The sequence below is a fragment of the Henckelia pumila genome, chromosome 4, assembly GCF_033568475.1.
Source record: "Henckelia pumila isolate YLH828 chromosome 4, ASM3356847v2, whole genome shotgun sequence".
Taxonomy (NCBI): Eukaryota; Viridiplantae; Streptophyta; class Magnoliopsida; order Lamiales; family Gesneriaceae; genus Henckelia; species Henckelia pumila.
Genome location: NC_133123.1, coordinates 13,103,795 through 13,125,534, shown reverse-complemented (window position 1 = coordinate 13,125,534; position 21,740 = coordinate 13,103,795). Strand labels below are relative to the sequence as shown.

The window sequence follows — 21,740 nt, the reverse complement described above, 5'->3', positions numbered from 1 at the left end:
GAACTAATGACACGTCAGTGCTACTCGAAAAACATGATTAAAATTGCCAAACAAACACATTAAGATAGTGAACTAATAAAGCATAAATATGACAACAAGAATCAAATCGCAAGAAAAAAAACATATAAAACCAAAAAAAAAAATCAATTTTCACTGAGACCAAAATAGTTGAAAATTAAAAAAGTTATCTTGCATGTGATAAACATATTTTGCCATTAGTTTTGAATAAACATGCATGCATAGCATTCGTTCTCGAACTCGCGAACAGATATCATATATATATATATATATATATAAACCGTTTACAGTTGAAAAAGATTGAAAAGATTCGTGTTTGCTTGATGGGTTCACTCCGAAGTGGACTGCCATTGACGAGGGATAACCTTTCGATGGGTTCTTCTTCTTCTTCTTCGTCATACGCAAGTAATGTGAGAGCGCAGAGAAGGAGAATCACAAGAAGTTCAATCTTGGGGTTTTTGTTGAGGATCAGCTATTCGCAATGCATTTGCGCGACTTGTTCTTTGTTCTTTGTTCTTTTCATCATTCAGCTGCTTCACTTGCCTGCCATTGTCAGGGAATTAGGTGACAACAAGATCATTTCTCGTAAAACCCTTGGGTTCTTCAAGGACCGCGGCGGGATCCATTCCGAGGGGTTATCTTTCTTGAAAGAGTTGGATTTCGGTGAAGATTTCAGATTAGAGCCCTTCAAAATCTTGGAAACTTTTCATCAGAGGAACTTTAATGTGGCCGGGAATCGAATTAGTGTTACTGATTCAAGAAAAGTTTCGAGATATGGATATAGAAAACCCAGGCTTGCCATGGTATCATGATTTTTTTTTTTTTTTCGGAAGATTTTATTGGTTTTCATTGCTGGGAAATTTTCTTGATGTTTATGTCTTAAACATATATTTTCAGGTCTTTGCGGAATTGCGGATTAATTCACATCAGATACAGATGTCAACTGTAGCAACTGCGTTATTGAAACATCTTGGCTATGAAATTGAGGTGATTTTACTGATTAACTACATGCGTTAATTTATCTGTTCTTATTTTCCAGTTATCATTTTTTTTTCAAATTGGTGTTTTTCCTTGTCATCTTCTCTGTTTCTTGACTTACTTTCCATCTTCCCTACTACATTGCGTTTGGATAAAGATGAAAGCATAGATTAATATTTTTGTTTCGATATCCATATTCATGTTTCGGTTAAGGCCCAAGGGTCGATCCGTCGTGATATACTGGAAATGCCGTGATTCGTCGTCTGATGGCATTTTCAATTGCAGGTATTCACACTGGAGTATGGTGATAGTGCTGCATTGGACATCTGGACTGAGCTTGAAGTTAATGTCAATGTTATCTCAACAGATGAGAACATGCAGTTTAAAGTAGATTGGCTAAAGTAGGCCCATCTTTCTCAATTCCTCATAGATGCCTCTGGATGCTATTCTTTTTTCCTTTTGTGTTTCAAGAAAATCCTTAAAAATGCTGCTTCTTTTTTCTTTTTACTAACACTTGAAAAGAAGTCAGAGTCAAGAAGTCGAAGTAGTACGGTGAGCATAGACTAGGAAGTGATCATAATGTTACACCTTACAATTTCTGGTGCTTCTCCTTTGCAGCTACGACGGAATACTGGTGAGTTCTCTTAAAGCAGCGGGTGTCATATCTTGGTTAGTGTTGTATAAATGAAAGATTAATTTCCTTTTTTGATCTGTAGCATGCACAATTGTAACTCTCATTTGTACTTGTGGCAGTCTAATGCAGGAACCTTTTAAAAACATACCTCTTGTATGGACTATACACGAACAAACACTAGCTGATCGATTAAACCAGTATGCCTCAAATAAAAGAAGTACAATGATCGATAAATGGAGAAAGGTCTTCAGCCGGGCCACTGTCATTGTCTTCCCAAACTACATTTTACCGGTAGAGTTATATTTAGTTGTTAGTGGAATGTATGCATCAGTATACAGATGAAGAAAACAATATAAGGACTTAAGACATACCACTATCTTAACTGATGTTGCTCTCTGTATGATTCAGATGGCTTATTCGATATGTGATCCTGGAAACTACTTGGTAATACCGGGTTCTCCTTTAGAAGCTTGGAAAGCTGAGAAGCTAATGGTTTCATATGGAGATTATGCACCTCTGCCAATGGAGTCTGGGACACATGATTTCATTGTAGCAGTTGTGGGATACCAGCTCTTATATAAAGGTCTCTGGCTCGAACATGCCTTAGTTTTGCAGGCTTTATATCCTCTTCTCACAGGCTTTCGCAATTCAAGTTCGTCTCTCAAAATCGTCGTCTTGGCTGGGTATCCCACTAGTAGCTACAAGAAAGTTGTGGAGGTAAGATTGAGAACATATGCTCTCCTTTGTTTTTTCCCATACAAATAGCACTCTCTCTCTCCTTTCTAGTGTTCAATAAGCAAGATTTTCTTTTTAGAGACTCAGTATGCGTGGGTTTGGCATGGACCTGCCAAACCTGCCAACAAAACACAAATGAGTATCAAATATCAGCACATTTTGTGAGATAAGTAGTTGCGTCGTATTTTACCCATAAATTAATATAGGAAGGCGAAGGGAGAGCTGTTCTGCCCTTGGTTACTAATGAAAATGTGTTGCCACAGACCATTGCGCAAAACTTGAACTATCCAAAGGAAACGGTGAAATGTGTTTCAGTTGACGAAGACGCAGACAATGTACTGAAGACCGCGGATATTGTTATATATGGAACGTTTCTTGAAGAACATACTTTTCCAGGCATTTTGCTGGAAGCCATGTTCTTAAGGAAACCTATAATAGCCCCATATCTACCAAGCATAAGGAAATATGTACGTATCTTCACAATTTATCCTTCAATTCTCATGCATTCATTTTCCATGCCATCTGCTTTACCTGTTAACTGCAACGGGTCCAGAAGTGGTTTTATTTACCTGCATCTCAATCAGCTATCACAGCCCAAAAGGCATTTTCGGACACTAACTGATTCTAAATATATATACACTAGGTTCGGGACAGCGTGAATGGCTATCTTTTTCTGAAGAAGGATATGGAGGATCTGACAGAGATCATGTTTCAAATGGTCTCAAATGGAAACCTCTCAAATTTAGCTCGCAGCGCTGCATGGAAAGGAAGTCTTGCTGCTAAACACGTAATGATTTCAGAAGGCATTCAAGGGTATGCTTCACTCTTGGAAAACATTATCATTCTCCCATCAGAGGTTGCTGTTCCACGAGCTGTCGAAGATATTCCAAATGATATAGAAATTGAATGGATATTTGATAATTCAGAATCTACTGAATATACTGATCCTACAAATGAAATCATAGATGGGATTGAGAAACAATTCAACAGCAAACATAAGGAGAATACAATGGTTTCGATTGCAGCAAATGATTCAGTTTTGCAAGTCATCTGGGAAGAGCAAAAGCAAATTGATGCACATAAAATGATAAATAGCATAGAAGAGGAAGAGGTGATTGGTTTTTGTATTGTCTCCTTTAACAAGATTAATCATGAGTTAATATGGGACTTAAATGTCCTACTTTGGGCGCTTTGAAATGAACTCTGTTTAATTAACAAAATATGCAGTTAATGGAGAGAACTGATCTGCTGGAAGGACTATGGGAAGAAGTATATAGAAATGTTAGAAGGGCAGACAATTCCTTGCACGAAAGAAATGGTGAAGAACTTGAAAGGACAGGCCAGCCACTGTGTATTTACGAACCTTATTTTGGAGAAGGAACCTGGAGCTTTTTGCACCATACTTCACTGTATAGAGGTCTTCGACTAGTAAGTAATCTGCTTTATCAGCTGAACCTTACATTTTCAAAGCAAGTTCTTTTGTTTCCTGGTTTTCTGAATTCAGGCTTTATTATTTCCCAGATTTCTTAATATCTTTGCTAACATTCCTCACTGTCCCTCCAAGCTATTTAGTTAAGCAGCACTTTCAATGCCTTCTCCATGACAATGACATAAAAAGACCCCTTGAAAACCGGAATCCAACATGCTTCTGATCTTGCTGTATGTAATGGACATCTGCAGCCAGCATGATGTGCTGATCAGATCCTGAGGGATCCATCTGGCTTAAGTCTTGGATATGAATGCCATTAAGTAGAATATGTGGCCAGTAGCTATCTGTGGATCTGTGTACCTATCTTTGAATCCTAGATACTGCAAAGGTTTTATGCCTTTGAGTTTTAAATCTATTCATCTGATGTGAATACATTAACTGGTGTTTGTAGTCGACAAAAGATAAAAGACCTGGAGCTGAAGATGTCGATGGACCTGCTCGCCTTCCACTGTTAAAAGACTCATACTATCGAGATGCCATGGGATATTTTGGTGCGTTCTTAGCTATTGCAAATAGGACTGACAAAATACATAAAAATGCTTGGATAGGATTTCAATCTTGGAGAGTCACAGCAAGAAAGGTATCTATGCCATTAATTGGTTTATGCTAAAACTTGTTCTCATTTCATATTCAATCCCTACCCACTAACTACTGAAGAGTAGAATTTGCATACCCTTGTCAGGCTTCCATCCATGCCATTTTGGCCGTCGACATGTATAACGTTTTGAAATTTGCAATACGATGCATTACTCTAGTGAATATATGATTTTCCCTCAAGATATGCTGCTCACCTCTAACATGAGGAATTTAACAGGAATCGTTGAGTAAGACAGCTGAAAAATCACTGCTGGAAGCTATTGAAACACAGAGACATGGGGACGCACTGTACTTCTGGGCTCGTATGGACAAGGATCCAAGATCCTCCATGATACAGGATTTCTGGACATTCTGTGATGTTCTAAATGCTGGGAATTGCCGGTACGTGTCATCATATCAATCACGAGCTAAGAGCTCCCACGAGTCAATCTAACTTGATCATTTCAGTGAGTTGGCTATTATAGCTAGCTGGTTGGCAAGGCCACGAATCCGTTGTATGAAAGGGAATAAATAACTTGTCATATAATCTTAAAAAATTCCTCATTTAGAATCCAATCACATCCCACAAGGTTTTGAAACCTATTCAAGATTTGTTTCTCAGGATTTATCTCAGACCTGAATCATTCTGTTTGATTACATACATGAAGGATTGCTTTCTCAGAGGCGATGAAAAGGATGTACGGCATAAAACAGGACTTGGATTCTCTCCCCTCTATGCCTTTGGAGAATAGCACATTTTCTGTCATGCACTGTTGGGCATTACCAACTAAGTCATTCATGGAGTTTGTTATGTTTTCAAGGTTTGAGCTTCTATATATAAATCCTAATGCCCACCAAGATTATTTATTTGCAAGCATGTTGTTAACAGAGAACCTTATTTCCCTTTGTAGAATGTTCGTAGACTCACTTGATGCACTATTCTATGAGAATCACCAGAAAACTGGGCATTGTTATCTCAGTTTATCCAAGGTGACTCTTATTCCAGAAGGCTGATAAGCTATTTATAAGCATATACTGCATTTTGCCATCTTAAACTTACATTTTTTTACTAGTTTTAGACTGTAAGAAGATTCTTGCAGCCAACTTCAATTTCAGTAAATTTGAATCTCCAAGAATATATTATATTCAAACAAACTATATATATGTTTCTTAATTCTGTAATATATATATGCCTACCGCATGATTGACAGGGAAACGATTGCTACTCGCGTATTCTTGAATTACTGATCAATGTTTGGGCATATCATAGCGGTAGAAGAATTGTGTACGTAGACCCGGAGACAGGTATAATGCAAGAACAGCACATGCTAGAAAGTCGAAGGGGCCAAATGTGGATTGAGTGGTTCGTGTTGAGCACTCTTAAGAGCATGTATGAGGAGTTGGCCGAGGAGTATGATTACGAAAAGCCGGAAAGACACTGGCTATGGCCATCAACTGGTGAAGTATTTTGGGCGGGCATGTACGAAAAGGAAAAGAAGTTGAGGTATAAAGAAAAAGAAGAGAGGAAGCAACGACATAGAGCAAGAATACAAAGGATGAAGCAACGAACCCCCCGACAAAAAGCGTTGGGGAAGTATGTGAATCCAGATGACTCAAACTCAACTAAATCTGACGACTCAAGACTTTGAGATGGAACTAAAAAATCAGCATGTATAGTTGTTTGGATTTTGTTCTCTAAAATGTACATATACATTAATGTGCCGTGGAAGATCTGTAAATGAACTATTACTGTTACTATTACTATATGTTAAAGAACAAGTTCTAAAACAGCTTGCTTATGTAGTGACCTCTAACAACGTAACACATGTAAACCAATATGCACTATAATGATTACACACTCACTCACAAAAGGAAAATTCCTAACTGGCAGCTAACTTTTTTGTCATATCCAAAACCCAAGTGCACTTGGGGTCGATGAGACCTTAGCAAAATGTATTATGTTTAAATTAATTTGGGACGTCCCGTATCTTTCGTACCCATATGTCTAATTTTGTTTATTATAAACTGTGTTTTTAAAATTCCAATTAAAACCATGTTATTATAAGCTGGACATAGTCATTGCCGCCTTGGTGTTTGACTGTTTTCGGGGATTTCTTCGGTACACGGAATGGAATGAGCTAGATTTTTATTTCGGGGAAATTGCATTTTTAGTATTGTAATTTTCTTAACTCAATGATTTTGGTCTAATTTTTTTTAATCTTTTTTTATGATATCAAATTTCAATTTTAGTCCCGTAATTTTTTTTGGACAATTTTTTTTTTTACTTTTTTTGTACACATGGTCATGAGTGTAACATTAATGGAGTGTTTGGTAGAGCTTCTATAAAGTGTCTCTTAGCTTCTAGCTTCATGGAATGTTAAATTCTGTTTTAGCTTCTACAACTTTTATCCAAAAGCAAGAAGCAAGAATTTGATGTTTTTTTTGCTTCTACTTTTTTGTTTAAGGTCTAAAATTATAACTTGACATTTACATCCTTAATAAATTTATCATATTAAATAATTACCCTAACTTATTTTGACCTAATTTTTATACATTGTTAAATTTTATTTATATTTAAAATTTAATAGTTTCTAATAGAATTTTTATAAAATTTCAATCATATTTGATTACAAGTATTTATTTTTAAAAAAATATGTATTGCATTTCCATAAATATTTTTGTACATATCTTGTATATTTATATAAATTTTGTTATTTATATTAATCTTATATATTTTTTCAAATATTCATGTTATAAAAAATAAATATTTTTTATACAAAATTCATAATGTATAATAATATATAAACACATTTGTTATGGTGTGAGTATCAAAAATTAAATAATTAAATAAAAGTATGGTTGTCATTTAATTAAAAAATTAAGCATTCATGGAAACAATTATTTTCCAAACACTAAATTTTAGCTAGCTTTTGTTAGCTTTAAACTTTTATTTTCAAACACCCTCTACTTTAGTTTCTCACCAACTTTAAAATAATATCTACACGAATCACTGTTAATTAAGCAAAACTCTTCAAAACACTCCTAAACAATACTGTTTTAGACTACTAAACCACAAAATTAAACTGTCTCCTGCACCCATAAAGTAAGAAAAGTATCGGCAGTAGTGCTTCTTGTTCCCTCATGTTGAGTTTGGCTTCTCCCACAAACCTTAGAATCTGGAGGCCTACACCAAAAAAACCAGCAGAAACATATGTACTCAGAAGGTAGGAGAATAAGAACGTAAAAAGGCCGAAAATTCGGTCAAAATGCATGTCATACGTACCCCAATTGCAGGGAGAGGTCTACATGATCGTTTGCATCTCCAGAGCTAGTAGTGCAAGCCATTTGGGAGCCATAATGAAGGCCTTCTCCAGGAGCAAAGCCGCTCAGCGGCATCAGCTGGTACTCGATGCAAAGTGGTTGATAACTGGTGGTCCGCTCACAAAGCTTTTCAAGTTGTTCAACCTATATATATATGAATCATATAAATATATATCAAGCCAATGCAAGAGTAGTTAGATTAGATACATATATATTTACATCATTAATATCCAAATTTCGCAACTAAAATAAGAGAGCTAGCCCACACATGCCTTCATGCGTAAGCTTTCATTCTCCTTCATGTACTGTTGCTCCTGCAAAAAAAGGGTACAATTTTAATTTGTTTACCATATATGAGAAATCAGCTGATAAATGCACAAAACAAGAGAATAATCGGCATACATACTTGATTCCTTGATTGTTCAAGTTGCTGGACCAATATCGCCTCCTGAAAGCGTAGCATGCAGTGTGTTTTAGAATTAGATTATTATATATATATATATGTGAAGTCCATAGAGGAATTTTAATTAAAGGCCAAATTAAAGTACCTTCTTATCCATGATGCACAATAGCCCTTCGTTTAGTTGTCGTTCGAGTTCTAGCAGATCTTCACGACTCATGCGCTCGAGATCCATCCCCAACACATGCCTGAAAAAAAAAAAAATCATGCATCAACAAGGAAAGATATATAGAAGAAACACGTACGGATATGTTTTGGAGAATTAATATTAATCTCATTATATAATGTAAGAAATCATACTCATGATCCTTGTTTTGTTTGAGCTTTTCTATCTCTTCTCTCAGAAGATCCACTTCCTTCTGTCAAGGGAACCCAATTAATCATGCATAAATATATATATATATATAATAATGAATATGGGGATGGATTATGATTTATTTAAGAGTTGAAAATTTAATTATACCTGATCTGCACCGTCGTTCACCTGAATAACTTTTTTACGTCGCATACAATGTTCGAATCTTGTCAGTATTTGGTCCATGCTGCATATAAATTATATATTCAACAGAATTATGATCATATATAGTGTTCGTTCCATGATACGAGTGAATTAACAAACATATATATATATGCTTTAATTTAAAAAGAAACCATATATAACCACGCAACCTAATCCATGTATCAAAAACCAAAACCCTAGAGCTTAATTTCGGTTCTTAAAATTACAAGGAATAATCATAACTAAAAGTCGTAGAGAGATTATAAACTTATTATTATATGAATCAAATTCAACCTTTCTATATATAGTTTGATTTCCTTTTATAGTATGATGATTTTGTTTTTTTTTTAAATTTTTTTGGTTACCACATGAATCATATATACTGTTTTGTTCTCCTGATGATCTGCAATCAAATCAAAACCGGAAGTGATGATCATATATGCATGCAATTACCGATGAATATATGTTGCACCAACTCAAGAAAAAAAAATATTGCCCAATAATTCCAAGAAACAAACAAATAAATAAATAAATAAAATTATTCCCACCGGAAAAATTAAAGAAAAGTTAAGGGATACCTGGAACTAGCATACTCGAACAACTCGCCGTCTTCGGAGTAGCCGAAAAGGGCGACTTGGGAATCGCAGAGAGTAGCCAACTCGTGGGCCTTCTTCTTCAAACAACCACACCTCTTTTTGTACGCACTTTTGTCAATGCTGCTGTTACTTTTGCGTTTGTTTCTACTATCCATCTTCTCTGCGGCCAGCTTCTTCCAAGGAAAGGAAAAATTAAGGAAAGATTAAAAAAGGATGGACGGTGATTTCTTTTTAACCTATTTTACTTATTTATTGACCTTTTTTTTTTATCGGTGGGTTCCCAATTGAATTCAACTTGCTTTTTTTTTTAATAAAAAAAATAAAAAAAATAATTAAAAAAAGATAGTATTATCTGCCAAGATTTGGTAAATCTTTGCTTAGAGTTCTAATAATAGAAGTATATTAGATTGAGATTCACAAGCCTTGGTTTTCCTTATTGGTACTGGAGCCGTGTAACTTTGTAATCCTTGCCTGTTTCCAATTTTTTAATGATTTTTAAACATTATTCTCTTTCAAATTTGATATTTAATAGCATGTTTCTATATTTATATAGGTTATCATTCTCGTTTCTTTTGTATTTTGTATTTTTTTTTTGTTGAGTTAATTATATAATGAAAAAAACTACATTAATAAAATATATTATTCTTATTATTTTGGGAACTCAAAGTCATTGTACGGTTGAACATTCACTTAATTCGGTTTGGTCCATTCAATTAATTCAGTTTCGATCCAACCAAATTAACCAAAACCGATTTAATTACCAAACCAAATCAACCATTTTTTTTTTAAAATATATAAAAAATTAATAATTGGAATATGATATTTTATTATAATAAAACACATCATGCCAAAAAATAAAATAACAAAAATTACGTACACTTTTATATATAAAAACGTACATTAAACAGATACTATAAATTATATGTAATGTCTAATAAAAATAATACAAAATTTAATTATTTAATAATTCGCTTAAACGATTTTTTTTTAAAGAAACCGAGAACCGAACTGATTCAACCAATATTTTTTTAATGATAAAACCGAATTTCCAAATTAATTAGATTCGGTAGATTAATTTGATTTAATCTATATAATGCTCATCTTAGCAGTCACTCTCTTTAATCAATTTAATCGATAATGCTCACATGGTCACTAAATATATGTTTCTTATTTTGCATTTTACTACTGATCATAGGTTTGATTGTTACTAGCTACCAACATCTTTTCGGATGAGTCTGTTAGACAGGACTGCTCAATACTCTCTACCCTATCAACGTGATTTGCAATGTTCTGCGTTATTCCGGGGGTTTGATGAAGTACATCGAACGATAGCGGCCATAATTTATCACGTTATAAAAAAAATTGTTTTATGAAGCGCAAAATAGAATATGATAGATCATATTTAAATTATTTTATTTAAATAATATATATGCATGCAAAACGTGCAAGAGATACTATTAAATGTGTTTAGGAGCCGGACCGTAACATTTCATATCTATTATTTATATCTCAAAATTCAAACTTTATAAACATTTAGCACTAAACCGTGAATACTGAAACATTTAAGATCGAGCCAAAAAATGAGCCCAACATATGGAATTTAACCGAGTCTTTCCAAGTGAATTTTGTATTTCCATGGTTCCGAGTTCCCAAAATTTATGACTGTAATTCAATTATTTGGTTCAAAATCTATCATCATCATCTATCTATATATGCTATTTACTGTGGGGCGTTTCACCAAAAAATTCTTTCGTAACATTATCATCATCAAATAATTGAAATACAAAACAACAATAAACTGAACTTTTTTTAAAAAAATATTGTTTACTATTAAACAAGAAAATATTTTAGATAGACGCAATACATGCTTCAGTGCATTAGTTATGGTTGTTATTAATTTTTTTTTTTTTTTTGCCAAAAAAAAGGATTAGTAATATGAGTAATATGTGAGTATCTCTTTGCATGCGTTGTCATGTGTGCTTAATTTTTGTTATTTTCAAATTAATATTTTCATATATTTATCATGATTAATGAGCTATCTAAAAAATTATGTCAAAAAAATGAAATATCTAAAAAATTTAAAATTTAAATAATGATTTGATTGATTTTTAAAATATGGATACAGATAATATTGAAGATTTTTTTAAAAAAAATTACTATTTTAGGATATTAAGGATAAAATTAATGATAAGAATCAATTATTTTTTTTAAAAAAAATGAGTATTACTGTAATTTCATGATGAACTTTACCAAAGTCCAAATTATTTTAAAAAAATCAAGTTTTAAAATATGCAAATTTTATCCAAATAGTAATGTAATTAAAGATTACAAGATATATGACAAAATCTCCTAAGATTTGGTAAAATATTGTAAAGTTGTCGATATATATGTAGGAGTATACAATGTTTTTATTTATTTTTTTTTTAAAAAAGGAAGTAAACAGGGTGTTTTGATAATATAATAATTTGTAAGAAAATAATTAAATTGGAAAATTATAGAGATGTATTCATGGAAGAGATTTGATTACTCGGAAGTATTCAATCAATATAGAAATCCGGTGGTATACTGACATTCAATATAGACTTTTGTAAAATTTTAAAAAATTCAAATGATATTTAACATTGGCTTTTAAAAACTCTATGATTTAATTTCATAACACATAATTAACATGATCATATGATTAAGCAAATCGAAAAGTAAGAAGATACGTCGTCGTCTCGTGCCAGCCTAAAGCGCATGGTTGCGTATTCTTGGAAGTGCGTTGCGTTCTTTTCTGCGAGCTGGTGCTTTAGTTCTAGTCCGCGTTTGGATCATGTGCTTGTTGGAGTTCCCAACAGGACTTAATTTCATGTGATAAAAATGTTGAAGCGGTCGGATAAAATTATCCAAACAATTTGGTTTTCTTCAAAATCAAACATTGCTTGCATTTTCGGATCCATCTTAAAACTTTCGAAAATCAGATCCCGAGTGACATGAATAAAAATCACGACATCAAGAATTAAACTATACGTTACTTCGATCCTACCCCATGGGCATTACCCCATGAGGTAGGTAGAACTGTTTCATTGGTTCAAATTATGGAGATCCCACATCAATCATGTGGGGCCCGCATAATTTGACTAATCATGTGCTTCCATCTATCACATGGGGTAAAACCCATGGGGTATGATGAAATTTTCCCGGATGTTACATAAAAAACGAGCAAATATAAGGGAAGGATTGGAACGTAAACAAACTTAAAACATTTTTACTAGAGAGATTGAAATTAGAAGATAAACGACCAACTGCACATAAGATTTTTTTGATAATTATTTTTTTAATAATTATTCAGTATATAATTTTATGTTTTTTTTAGAAAAGTATATAATTTTATTTTATTTGTAAAATTTATAATGTTTACCTGATTTTTAAGAGGGAAAATTGCATATATCACCCTTGTGAAATCCCGTGTTAGCTAATAACCCCCTGTGAAAATTTTTTAAGCTAATAACCCCCTGTGATTCTAGATTTGTAGCATACACACCCTTTTCAGTTAAAAAATGACGAAAATACCCCTACATAAAATAAATAATAAATTAAATAGTTCATAAAAGTTAAGGGCATTTTCGTCATTTTTTAGCCTGAAGGGGTGTGTATGCTATAAATCTAGAATCACAGGGGGTTATTAGCTTAAAATTTTTTTACAGGGGGTTATTAGCTAACACGGGATTTCACAAGAGTGATATATGCAATTTTTTCTTTTTAAGATAATAGGTGACATGTTATATATACTAGTGCAAAATGCACATATATGTTTTGCATGTGTAAAATAAATGATTTTTTGTGTAATTTTTTTAAACCAAAAAAAATATTGAGAGGGAGGTTTATTGAGATAGTGGATAAGAAGGGGTAATTATGGAATAAAGAATTTTGGTGTCCTCAAAGTTAGTTATTATATAGTAGGCTCAACTTTTATATAACTAGCGACGGAGCACACGCATTGCGTGTGTAACATATTATATACAAATATAATGTATTGTATATTGAATAATTTGTTAATTTAAAAGTGTTTGTTTATCTTTTTTATTTAATTTTTCAAATTAAAAAAAATTAGTTATGAATGAAATTCACTTTTAGATTGATGAAAATAATGATGATAAAAAGAATAAATGATGGTGAAATAAAATTGTGGTGTGAGTGAGTTGGAGAGAGAGTGTAGGGGTATAAAGGGAAAAAAATGAAGAAAATTCACCATGATACCAAAAGTAGTTAGTTAAGAGTACGCACACTTAATAAAATAGTAAAGATAACTAGCGAAAAATGCACACGCTTTGCGTGTGTAAAAGATAAGTTTTTTATATTTATATTTTTTTTAAAAGTAAAACATGGAGGAGTGGAATAGATTTAGTGGGTAGTTGATAGCAATGGGTAATTATGAAATAAATAATTTTGGTGTTCTCAAGGTAGTTATTATAGTGTGCTCAACTTTTATATAATAGTATAGATAATATAGATTAAAATAGGTGACTACGCGTCATTAAGATAGACACTCTACCTTCTCATCCGTTTACTTATAAGCATGTGATTATATAAAAAATCTTATCCATCTCATGTTTACTTGTTTTTTTAGTTCCTGTATTAACTCATAAAGTTAATCCATATTTACCTAGTTTAAGCTTTTAAACATTGATGAAATTTGTGATAAATAATCATTTCAACTAATTATCTTTTCAATTGAGAAAAATTATATCAATATCCTTTACTTCCTAAAAAAATATATGCAAACTGTCACACCCCAAAACCGAGACGCGTCATCGGCGTTGTATAACAATTCAAAATCGCAAAACAACAAGCCACGTAGTACATAAAATAGTCAAAAGCCAGTCTTTTACATAAACCATCATTGTTTTACAATAAAAAACACAAATGCGGAAGCGATAACGTAATAGAAAATAAAACTGAATTAGCTATTTGAATTTTTATATCTTGATCACCAACCCCAAAATACGTGTTGTTCATCGTCTTCCAATTGATCTTCACCTGTATTTGGGGAAGGAAGTAAGAGAGGTGAGTGTTTTGGGATACATTCCGCAAGTGGGGGGTGTCAATCGTACTCATAATATCAAAATATACGTAATATGAGATCAAAATGAGACATGTTCCAGAACATGTAGGGACAAGAATCAAGACAAGAGACAAACAAAGTTCAAAACAAGACATCAAGACTAGAGCCGTCAATTTGAGTTAGGCCCGCCGGGTTGGCCCGGACCGCCACACAATTTAAGTGGAAAATTTCAACCCAACAAAAGGTGGGCCTAGATGAGCCAACCCGCCTAGGCCCGCGACCCGCGCGGGTTGGCCCGCGGGCCTGAAAAATTAATAATTTATTTTTATTTTTATTGTTATATATGTATTTTTTAATAAAAGTTATGAATTTGTTTTGTATTAATTACTTTATATAAAATTTACACACATGAAATCAATAATTAAATTTTTTATTAATATGTTTATATTAATATTTATTTATGAAATGATATTTATAATTAATTATAATATTTTTTATTTATTTTTATTTGTCGTGATCCAACCCGTGGGCCGGCCCGCCTAACCCGCAACCCACCTTGGGTTGGGTTGTGTTGAGGATTTTTAGCCCGCCATCGACCCGCCAAAAGGTGGGTTTTTGGTAGGCCGGCCCGCCCCGCCATGGGTTGGCCCGTTTGACAGCTTTAATCAAGACATATCAGAACTGAAGCATAAACTTATACATGACACTATTATTCATCTCTTTATCCATGGTATACTGATCAGTCCCTAATTGTTACTCCTCTAAGAGGACGATGCCTTATATCGATTATTGTAACCCACCACATGCATCAAGGCCTTATCATATCTTATCATATTTTCGAAAATTTCCTTACCACTTCTTAATTCGAATCGTAACAGTACATTTCGAGATCTCATATAATAACAGAGGAATCATACAGAACGCAACATGAAATGAAATCAAAGGACATGAAACGAGTAATATACGATCGAGTATTTTTGAAAACATGAACATCTTTATTTTAAAACATATGTATAAGCCCACTTAATTGTTTTTCTTGAATCAAATGTGAGTGAATTTTGATGGAATGATCGAACACAAAGGCTTTGGAATTCTCGAACTTGTGCAGAATTCAATGCTCAAAAGTTGCAGTATCTACTCGGCCTTAGACAACAACTCTTCAATCGATTCTTGGACAGAAATTCAGCTATTGGTGTGCTTCGAAATTGATCAGAAAGGCGACACGAAATCTACTGCGCTTCTTGCTCGAAAATAGGAGAGCGAAATAAATTTTTGGATTTGCATATGCTACAAACCAGTTATCTTGCAGGAGAATTTATGACATTTTGAACTGTTGGATCGTGATGAAATTTAGACAACACGTTTAGAGGTCTTTTGGATTGGTTTCTTGACGAAAAACAAAAGTTGCTTTCTTCTCACATAATTTTGCACAGTGTTATTACGAAGGTCTTTTGTGAAAATTGAACCGTTGGATTGAGATAAAATTTGGACATAGTATGTAAAATTTGGTGGGATGGTTTGGATGGTGGAAATCGGATTCTAAGCCCTTCCATGACAATAATATATTCTGGATAGTGGATCTTTAGGTATGCTTTCTTACTTCAGTTTATGCACTATTTATAAGTTGAAATGGGCAGCTGAATGATCAGCATTACATCCCCTTTAAATGGACATTAACTCGGTTTTAATGCCTTAATAATCCTTTAAGGCTCCGTTTGATAAGTGAGATGGGATAAGTAAATCATATGGTGAAAGGTGGATTATTTGATGGATATATATGCATACTATTTTTTTTGACAGAAAATTCTTGTAATTTTATTGAATAGTAAGAATATCTTTCAATACAAGACATTTCAGCCAAGACGAAAAAATCTCAGGCACCCAAGAAAAAGATACGGGGGAAGAACAAGCAAAAAAAGCTAATGAATGTGCAACAACATTTAACGATCTCCGAGAATGAGAAAAAAAAACGCTATCAAAAGCAGAACATAAGGATGAAATTTCCAAAGCAATATTTCCAACATAAGTCTAATCACTATTAGGCTCCATGACTGCCTGTACGGCCAACAATGAGTCTGAATAAACAGAGATCCATCTAAACCCTCTATCAAGAGCCAAACAGAGAGCTTCTTTGATTTCTAGGAGTTCTCCAATAACTATTGAATTCGGCAATGGAAATAATCGACCAAAAGCAACCAGTGCTTGACCATCATGATCACGAAAAATACCTCCAATACCACAACAACTCTTCATTAAAGCTAGAATCCACATCAATTCTGATATAGCCAACAGACGGACATTGCCAACAAGAAATCAAAGAAAGCGGACCTGCTTAACCTGTTGCGATATATATGCATACTATTAAGTGGGTATAACTAATTTTTTATTTGGTTCATTTTTTATTCTCACGGATAATGATATTGTTCATTTGGAAGTTACCTACCCCTCCTATTATCTCCAAATTACTTATAAACTACCAGATCTATCCAGTTGTGCATATGCACTGCATCTCTTCTTTTGCAGTTGTTTTCTTCCAAGGAGAATGCGTCGGCATTTCTAAGGTATCTCATGTCCAAAACGGCCGATTGAAGCTTTATCACACAATCAGTAATAAAAAAAAATTAAAACGATCGATTGAAGCTTTATCATAAACAATGTGAATGGAACCATGAAATGTTGGACAAACAATGTTAAGACGAGATGACCCAAACATGTACATAGTTTGTATAGACTTCTACCGTTAAGCTGTAAAATTTCAGGAATATCAGCCCATAACAATCTGAATTTACTTCTTCGTTTGCATACTAACCTTTTACTCAATTATTGACCACGACTGAGAAGAAATCGACAACCATGGACAAATTTTTGGAAGTTGTTCTCACCTTGGTAGGTCTCCATAAATGAACAATGGTAGCAAATAACAATCTCCGCAGTCGCGAGATCCTTCCTCGATTTTCTTGTCTGGTTGGTGTGTGTAAATGGGTTGGTGTAATTAGGGCAATGGACAAATTTGTAATTGCAATGCACTATCCCATCTACTGTTCAAATTGAGGGATTAGTCGATGCTGGACTCAGGGTACTGCTCTGAGCCAGTCATATTTTGACACGTGGCATACATTATTTATTTATTTTTAAAAAATTTTGCCCCACCTTTGACCCACCTACCCCCAACCATGGTTACTGAAAATTAAAAACAATGAAGCGAGAATTGGGTAGAGCTCTCCCTTCTCTCTAACAATGAGAAGTAACATGAGTTTGGCATTGGGCTTCTTCGTAGAGTTACTTTCTTCTTTGCTTCTTGGTTATTGATAGTCATCTTTGATGGTGGTGGTGCTCTGGCATCGGTGATCTTCTCAGATGATGAGGTCTTCTCCGGCGACTAGGAAGCTTTGTATTTGATTTCTTGTTATTGTGCTTCGAGTTTGGCTCCTCTTCGTGTCTGAGGTATTTGTCTGGATCTTGAGATTTTATTTTGGAGCTTGCTTCTTGTTTAATTTGTGGGGATTTGAATTGATTTTTTGTTGTACTTGGTGGGTATTTCAGTGGATATAGAGATCGTTCAAGAACAAATCGATGGGAATTCGTCTTCGAGTGATAGTGAGAAATAAAAAAGACGAGCAAGCAGACAGAGCGAGCGACGACAGATATGGTCTTCGACACTCGACAGATGACTAGAGACGAGAGTCGAGTACTCTAGAAGGCAGGCAGAGTGGCGGTGGATCTGGTGTTCATCGGATCTAGGCTAGAGGCAAGAGTCGAGCAAGCAGGTAGAGCACGACGGCTATGTCGATCGATCGGCAGATATGCTAGGGCTAGCCGCCAGAGATGAGATTGAGAATCGTGAGAAAGAGAAAGTGATAATAAAGGATTATAATTTTACGAACTCTAACTACTAACTAGGACTAAACTGTAATATGTAAAATTATAAACCCTCGAGAGTCGGGACTATATTATGATTAAACTTCATTTCGGTCGGTTCGGTTATTTCGGTGTTTTTTCATGGTAAACCGAAACCGAACCGGCAAACCGGAAAATTAAAAAAAATATCCAAAATCGGACCGAAAAACCGAAAAACCGAAAATTTTATTCCGGTTGGTTTTTTTGGTTATATCCGAATAATGAACACCCCTACATGTTGAGACTAGACATCAATAATAATTTTGAGTTATGTAGGTGAAAATTATGGAGCTGCAAGAGTTTAAGAGACACCCCTGCATGAAGAGTTTTGAGTGATTAATATGGTGTCGAGTACTAACACTCGGTGCCCAAGGTACGTGTCCTTGATTTAATTTAATCTTGTACATTGAGGACAATGCACATTTTAAGTTTGGGGGGATGTGTTTAAAGATTTTGAAAATTTTGAAAATTTTCATGAGTTAGTTTGAGTTGAATACAAGATGTGTACTTGTGTTGGCCTATGATGAAAATAATTTTTTGTGCTAAAAGGTCAATGTTAGCTATATTTAATCTTGAGTTCTCACCCATATGCACTATACCTTTATTGTCTAGACCCTAGTGATTAGAAAAACTTTGTGATTTTGTGCGTGAATTGGATGATTTGATTCTTAACATTGGTGATTTATAATTGAAACCGAGGTAGACTTCTACAAGCTTAAAAATGATTTAGGCAAAATTTTTATTGAATGATGAAAAGTTGCCAAATCAACAAAGAAAGATATTTTTAACAACTCCATCCGGGCTTGAAAAGTGATTGAAATTCTATCCATCGATCCATGGCTAAGTTTGCGGAAAAAAAATAATGGGGTTGATGCTCCATCTGGGCTATAGACGAGGGGATTGAAATCCGAATCCTATCTTTAGTTATAGCTAATTTTGCGGGTAATTTATGGGGCTAAAATAAAACTGGGTGCAAAATCCAGCGATGTTATGAAAAATCTTTGATATAACTTGAAAATTCCTTTTGATCTTAGTGAGTAGAAGTTGAACTTGGTGAAAAATGTTTTGGAACTAAAGAGCGGAGTTGATGATTATATGAAACAAACTTGTTGCGTTAGTGTATCGAAAGCGAGGAGGATATACAAGATTGGTGAATCACACACACGAGAACTCTTGAGAAAATCAGCGGACATGTGTATTGAATCTTGAAATGTAAAAATTTGGAGGCCGATTACATTACTCATTATTGTTTTGCTTAGGACTAGCAAAAGTCTAAGTTTGAGAGAATTTGATAAGTGAAATTTATGCACTTAATTTATATTTGATATGACTTGACTTTTGTGATGTATCGAGTGTATATTATGTGTATTAGTTGTTGTTTTTGTGAGTTGCAAAGATTGACGCAAAAGTAGCAAGAAGAAGCAGAATGATGCATTATGTAGTACCAACTTCAAAAAATTACTGGGAATTATTCAGGCATCAAAATCTGATTTCCACCGTTCATAATAAATTTAGAATGTTTTGAAGTTGTTGTCAAAATTTTAGATAAATCCGACGGTTAGATTGAGATAAATGATTTTTTTGAAAATTGTCGCGCGATGCAGAATTTCAAACCCGAGGCATATGCGCGGGCGCACCTATCTTCATGCGCGGGCACGCCGATTGAGCAATTTTGAGCGTACAGAGGACAGAATCATATGCGCGGGTGCCCATCTTCTCAAGCGCGCCCGTGCCATCGCGAAAGTCAGTTTTTTGGATTTTTTGGGAAGGAAACCTTTGGACTTTCGTGGGCTTTTATTTATTGGATTTGAAGCACATATAAAAGGGATTTTTTTTTGCACATAATTGAGGAAGAATCTGTCGCACATCACAAGAGAAATCAAGAGAGCTTAAACGTGAGATTTGGAGAAGAGAAATTTGGGCAAAAAAAACTTGAAGACATCAATTAACAAATACGAAGATCGATCGACCGGACGCGAAAGACCGACTACGGATTTGTTTTCTTTCTTTTGAACTTATTATTATTGATTTGATGTCTAGTTTCATGAACATGATTTATTTTTGCAATATTTTGATTATGAACTAAATTTCTTAGTCTAGAGGTTGATGTAGCCTGGTTGAGACGCTTCTACAACTTTTTGATATTTTTGGATTGAATTCTAGTAGATTAATTGTTTTTCTAGAATTGATTGTTTTTTCAATTACTTGATCAATATTTGATTTGTTATATTTATTTGGAATTTGGCACTCGGGAGAGGGGATTTTGAATAGGAGCAATAGAAAACACACCGTTAATTGTTTATATAGCTCGGGAGAGTATATAACGTTAATGGAGCCTTAGAAAGTACATTGTTTTACACATATCACTAAGACTATATTTTTAATAGGGATATTGAAATTGAATCTTAGTTGATACATATTATTTGGCACTCGGGAGAGGGAAATAATAGACTTAAGTGTTCTTGGCTATTAATTGAATGGAATTCATGAAAATAATTTAATTAGGAGTATTTGTTGTTGAAACCAGGTGAAATCAAAATCTCTAGACCATTTTTCCTCTGATTGATATTTCGTTGAAGTTGTGTGCACGCTAGCTGAAATTCTTTGTTTATTTTATTTTTCTGCAAACATCTCAAATATTGATTTTCTAGATAAAGTTTAGACTATTCTAATTACAAGTACTTAATAATTATCAATTTTACTCCTCGTGGGATAGACACTTTACTCACTTTATATTAAAACTTGACACCATGCACTTGCGGGCACAAATTTCGCAACAGACAACATTGAAGAAGTTGAAGTTATAAATTCAGAATATTCCATTCCTGAAAATGTTGAGGTATTATCTACCAGCTCTATTGTAGATCAGTTAAGACTAAACTACTTGTTGGTCAAGTAGTCAAAAGCGTTGAAGATGCGTATTTGCTTCATTGCAATTATGCACATGCTAAAGAGTTCAACGTAAATAAGGTGATCAACGCTACTTTCCTGGCACTACTGATTTACAATCTAAAGAGTTTGAGAGTTCATGTGAAGGTAGTAAAGATGAAAAACGCTCTTCTGAAAAAATTCCTATTTACTTGAAGCCGACTAGTAGAACTAAATGTAAATCTAAGCTCAAAATTAGTAGGCAAATGTGTGGAGAGTGGAAGGTTGGTAGCTTTGTCGTTTAGCATAATCATGACATGATTGCGGTTGATCAAAGACATTTGTTGAGATCATAAAGGAATCTTATTTATTTGTGTATTTGGTTGCAGGGAAGCAATACAAACTTGTATTCACGTGGTCAAATGAATATATTCTCATATCAGTTTGAAAATCCTCACACATTCCAAGCAAGAAAATTTGGTAGATGCATAAACTTGTTACAAAATGATATTTTTCATCTTTTTTTAGTTTTTTCAGGGTCATGATGCTAATAACAGTGGATAGCTCAATATAAGAGATGTGTTGTCTTAACTTCTTGAGGTAGATCGTTTGCATTTTTTGATGG

At 34.0% G+C, this 21,740-nt stretch overlaps 3 protein-coding genes across 3 annotated transcripts; 2 read left to right on the top strand and 1 right to left on the bottom strand.

Annotated features, from left to right (window-relative positions):
* The first annotated feature begins 341 nt into the window (after positions 1 to 341).
* On the top strand, positions 342 to 4,620 carry LOC140860502 (uncharacterized). Its single transcript, XM_073263512.1, has 11 exons — positions 342 to 821; positions 916 to 1,005; positions 1,282 to 1,397; positions 1,615 to 1,665; positions 1,750 to 1,921; positions 2,039 to 2,347; positions 2,629 to 2,832; positions 3,009 to 3,476; positions 3,593 to 3,793; positions 4,246 to 4,434; positions 4,537 to 4,620. Exons 1-11 carry the CDS (start codon positions 342 to 344, stop codon positions 4,618 to 4,620), a joined length of 2,364 nt encoding a protein of 787 aa, XP_073119613.1.
* A 135-nt stretch (positions 4,621 to 4,755) lies between these two features.
* Positions 4,756 to 6,079, top strand: LOC140860501 (uncharacterized). Its single transcript, XM_073263510.1, has 4 exons — positions 4,756 to 4,832; positions 5,099 to 5,251; positions 5,342 to 5,420; positions 5,642 to 6,079. Exons 1-4 carry the CDS (start codon positions 4,756 to 4,758, stop codon positions 6,077 to 6,079), a joined length of 747 nt encoding a protein of 248 aa, XP_073119611.1.
* Positions 6,080 to 7,508: 1,429 nt separating this feature from the next.
* On the bottom strand, positions 7,509 to 9,461 carry LOC140860500 (agamous-like MADS-box protein AGL15). Its single transcript, XM_073263509.1, has 6 exons — positions 9,289 to 9,461; positions 8,300 to 8,399; positions 8,158 to 8,199; positions 8,024 to 8,065; positions 7,714 to 7,895; positions 7,509 to 7,614 (listed from the first exon to the last, which is right to left on the bottom strand). Exons 1-6 carry the CDS (start codon positions 9,459 to 9,461, stop codon positions 7,509 to 7,511), a joined length of 645 nt encoding a protein of 214 aa, XP_073119610.1.
* Between the last annotated feature and the right edge of the window lie 12,279 nt (positions 9,462 to 21,740).

Bases quoted from the DNA above. Each gene is read 5' to 3' on its own strand.
- LOC140860502 (XM_073263512.1), top strand. From the start codon at position 342: ATGGGTTCACTCCGAAGTGGACTGCCATTGACGAGGGATAACCTTTCG. The intron at 822-915 runs GTATCATGATTT...ATATATTTTCAG, and splicing joins GAAAACCCAGGCTTGCCATG to GTCTTTGCGGAATTGCGGAT. The intron at 1,006-1,281 runs GTGATTTTACTG...TTTCAATTGCAG, and splicing joins ATCTTGGCTATGAAATTGAG to GTATTCACACTGGAGTATGG.
- LOC140860501 (XM_073263510.1), top strand. From the start codon at position 4,756: ATGGACAAGGATCCAAGATCCTCCATGATACAGGATTTCTGGACATTC. The intron at 4,833-5,098 runs GTACGTGTCATC...ACATACATGAAG, and splicing joins CTAAATGCTGGGAATTGCCG to GATTGCTTTCTCAGAGGCGA. The intron at 5,421-5,641 runs GTGACTCTTATT...CATGATTGACAG, and splicing joins GTTATCTCAGTTTATCCAAG to GGAAACGATTGCTACTCGCG.
- LOC140860500 (XM_073263509.1), bottom strand. From the start codon at position 9,461: ATGGATAGTAGAAACAAACGCAAAAGTAACAGCAGCATTGACAAAAGT. The intron at 8,200-8,299 runs GTACTTTAATTT...CTACGCTTTCAG, and splicing joins TGTGCATCATGGATAAGAAG to GAGGCGATATTGGTCCAGCA. The intron at 7,615-7,713 runs GTACGTATGACA...TTTTTGGTGTAG, and splicing joins GACCTCTCCCTGCAATTGGG to GCCTCCAGATTCTAAGGTTT.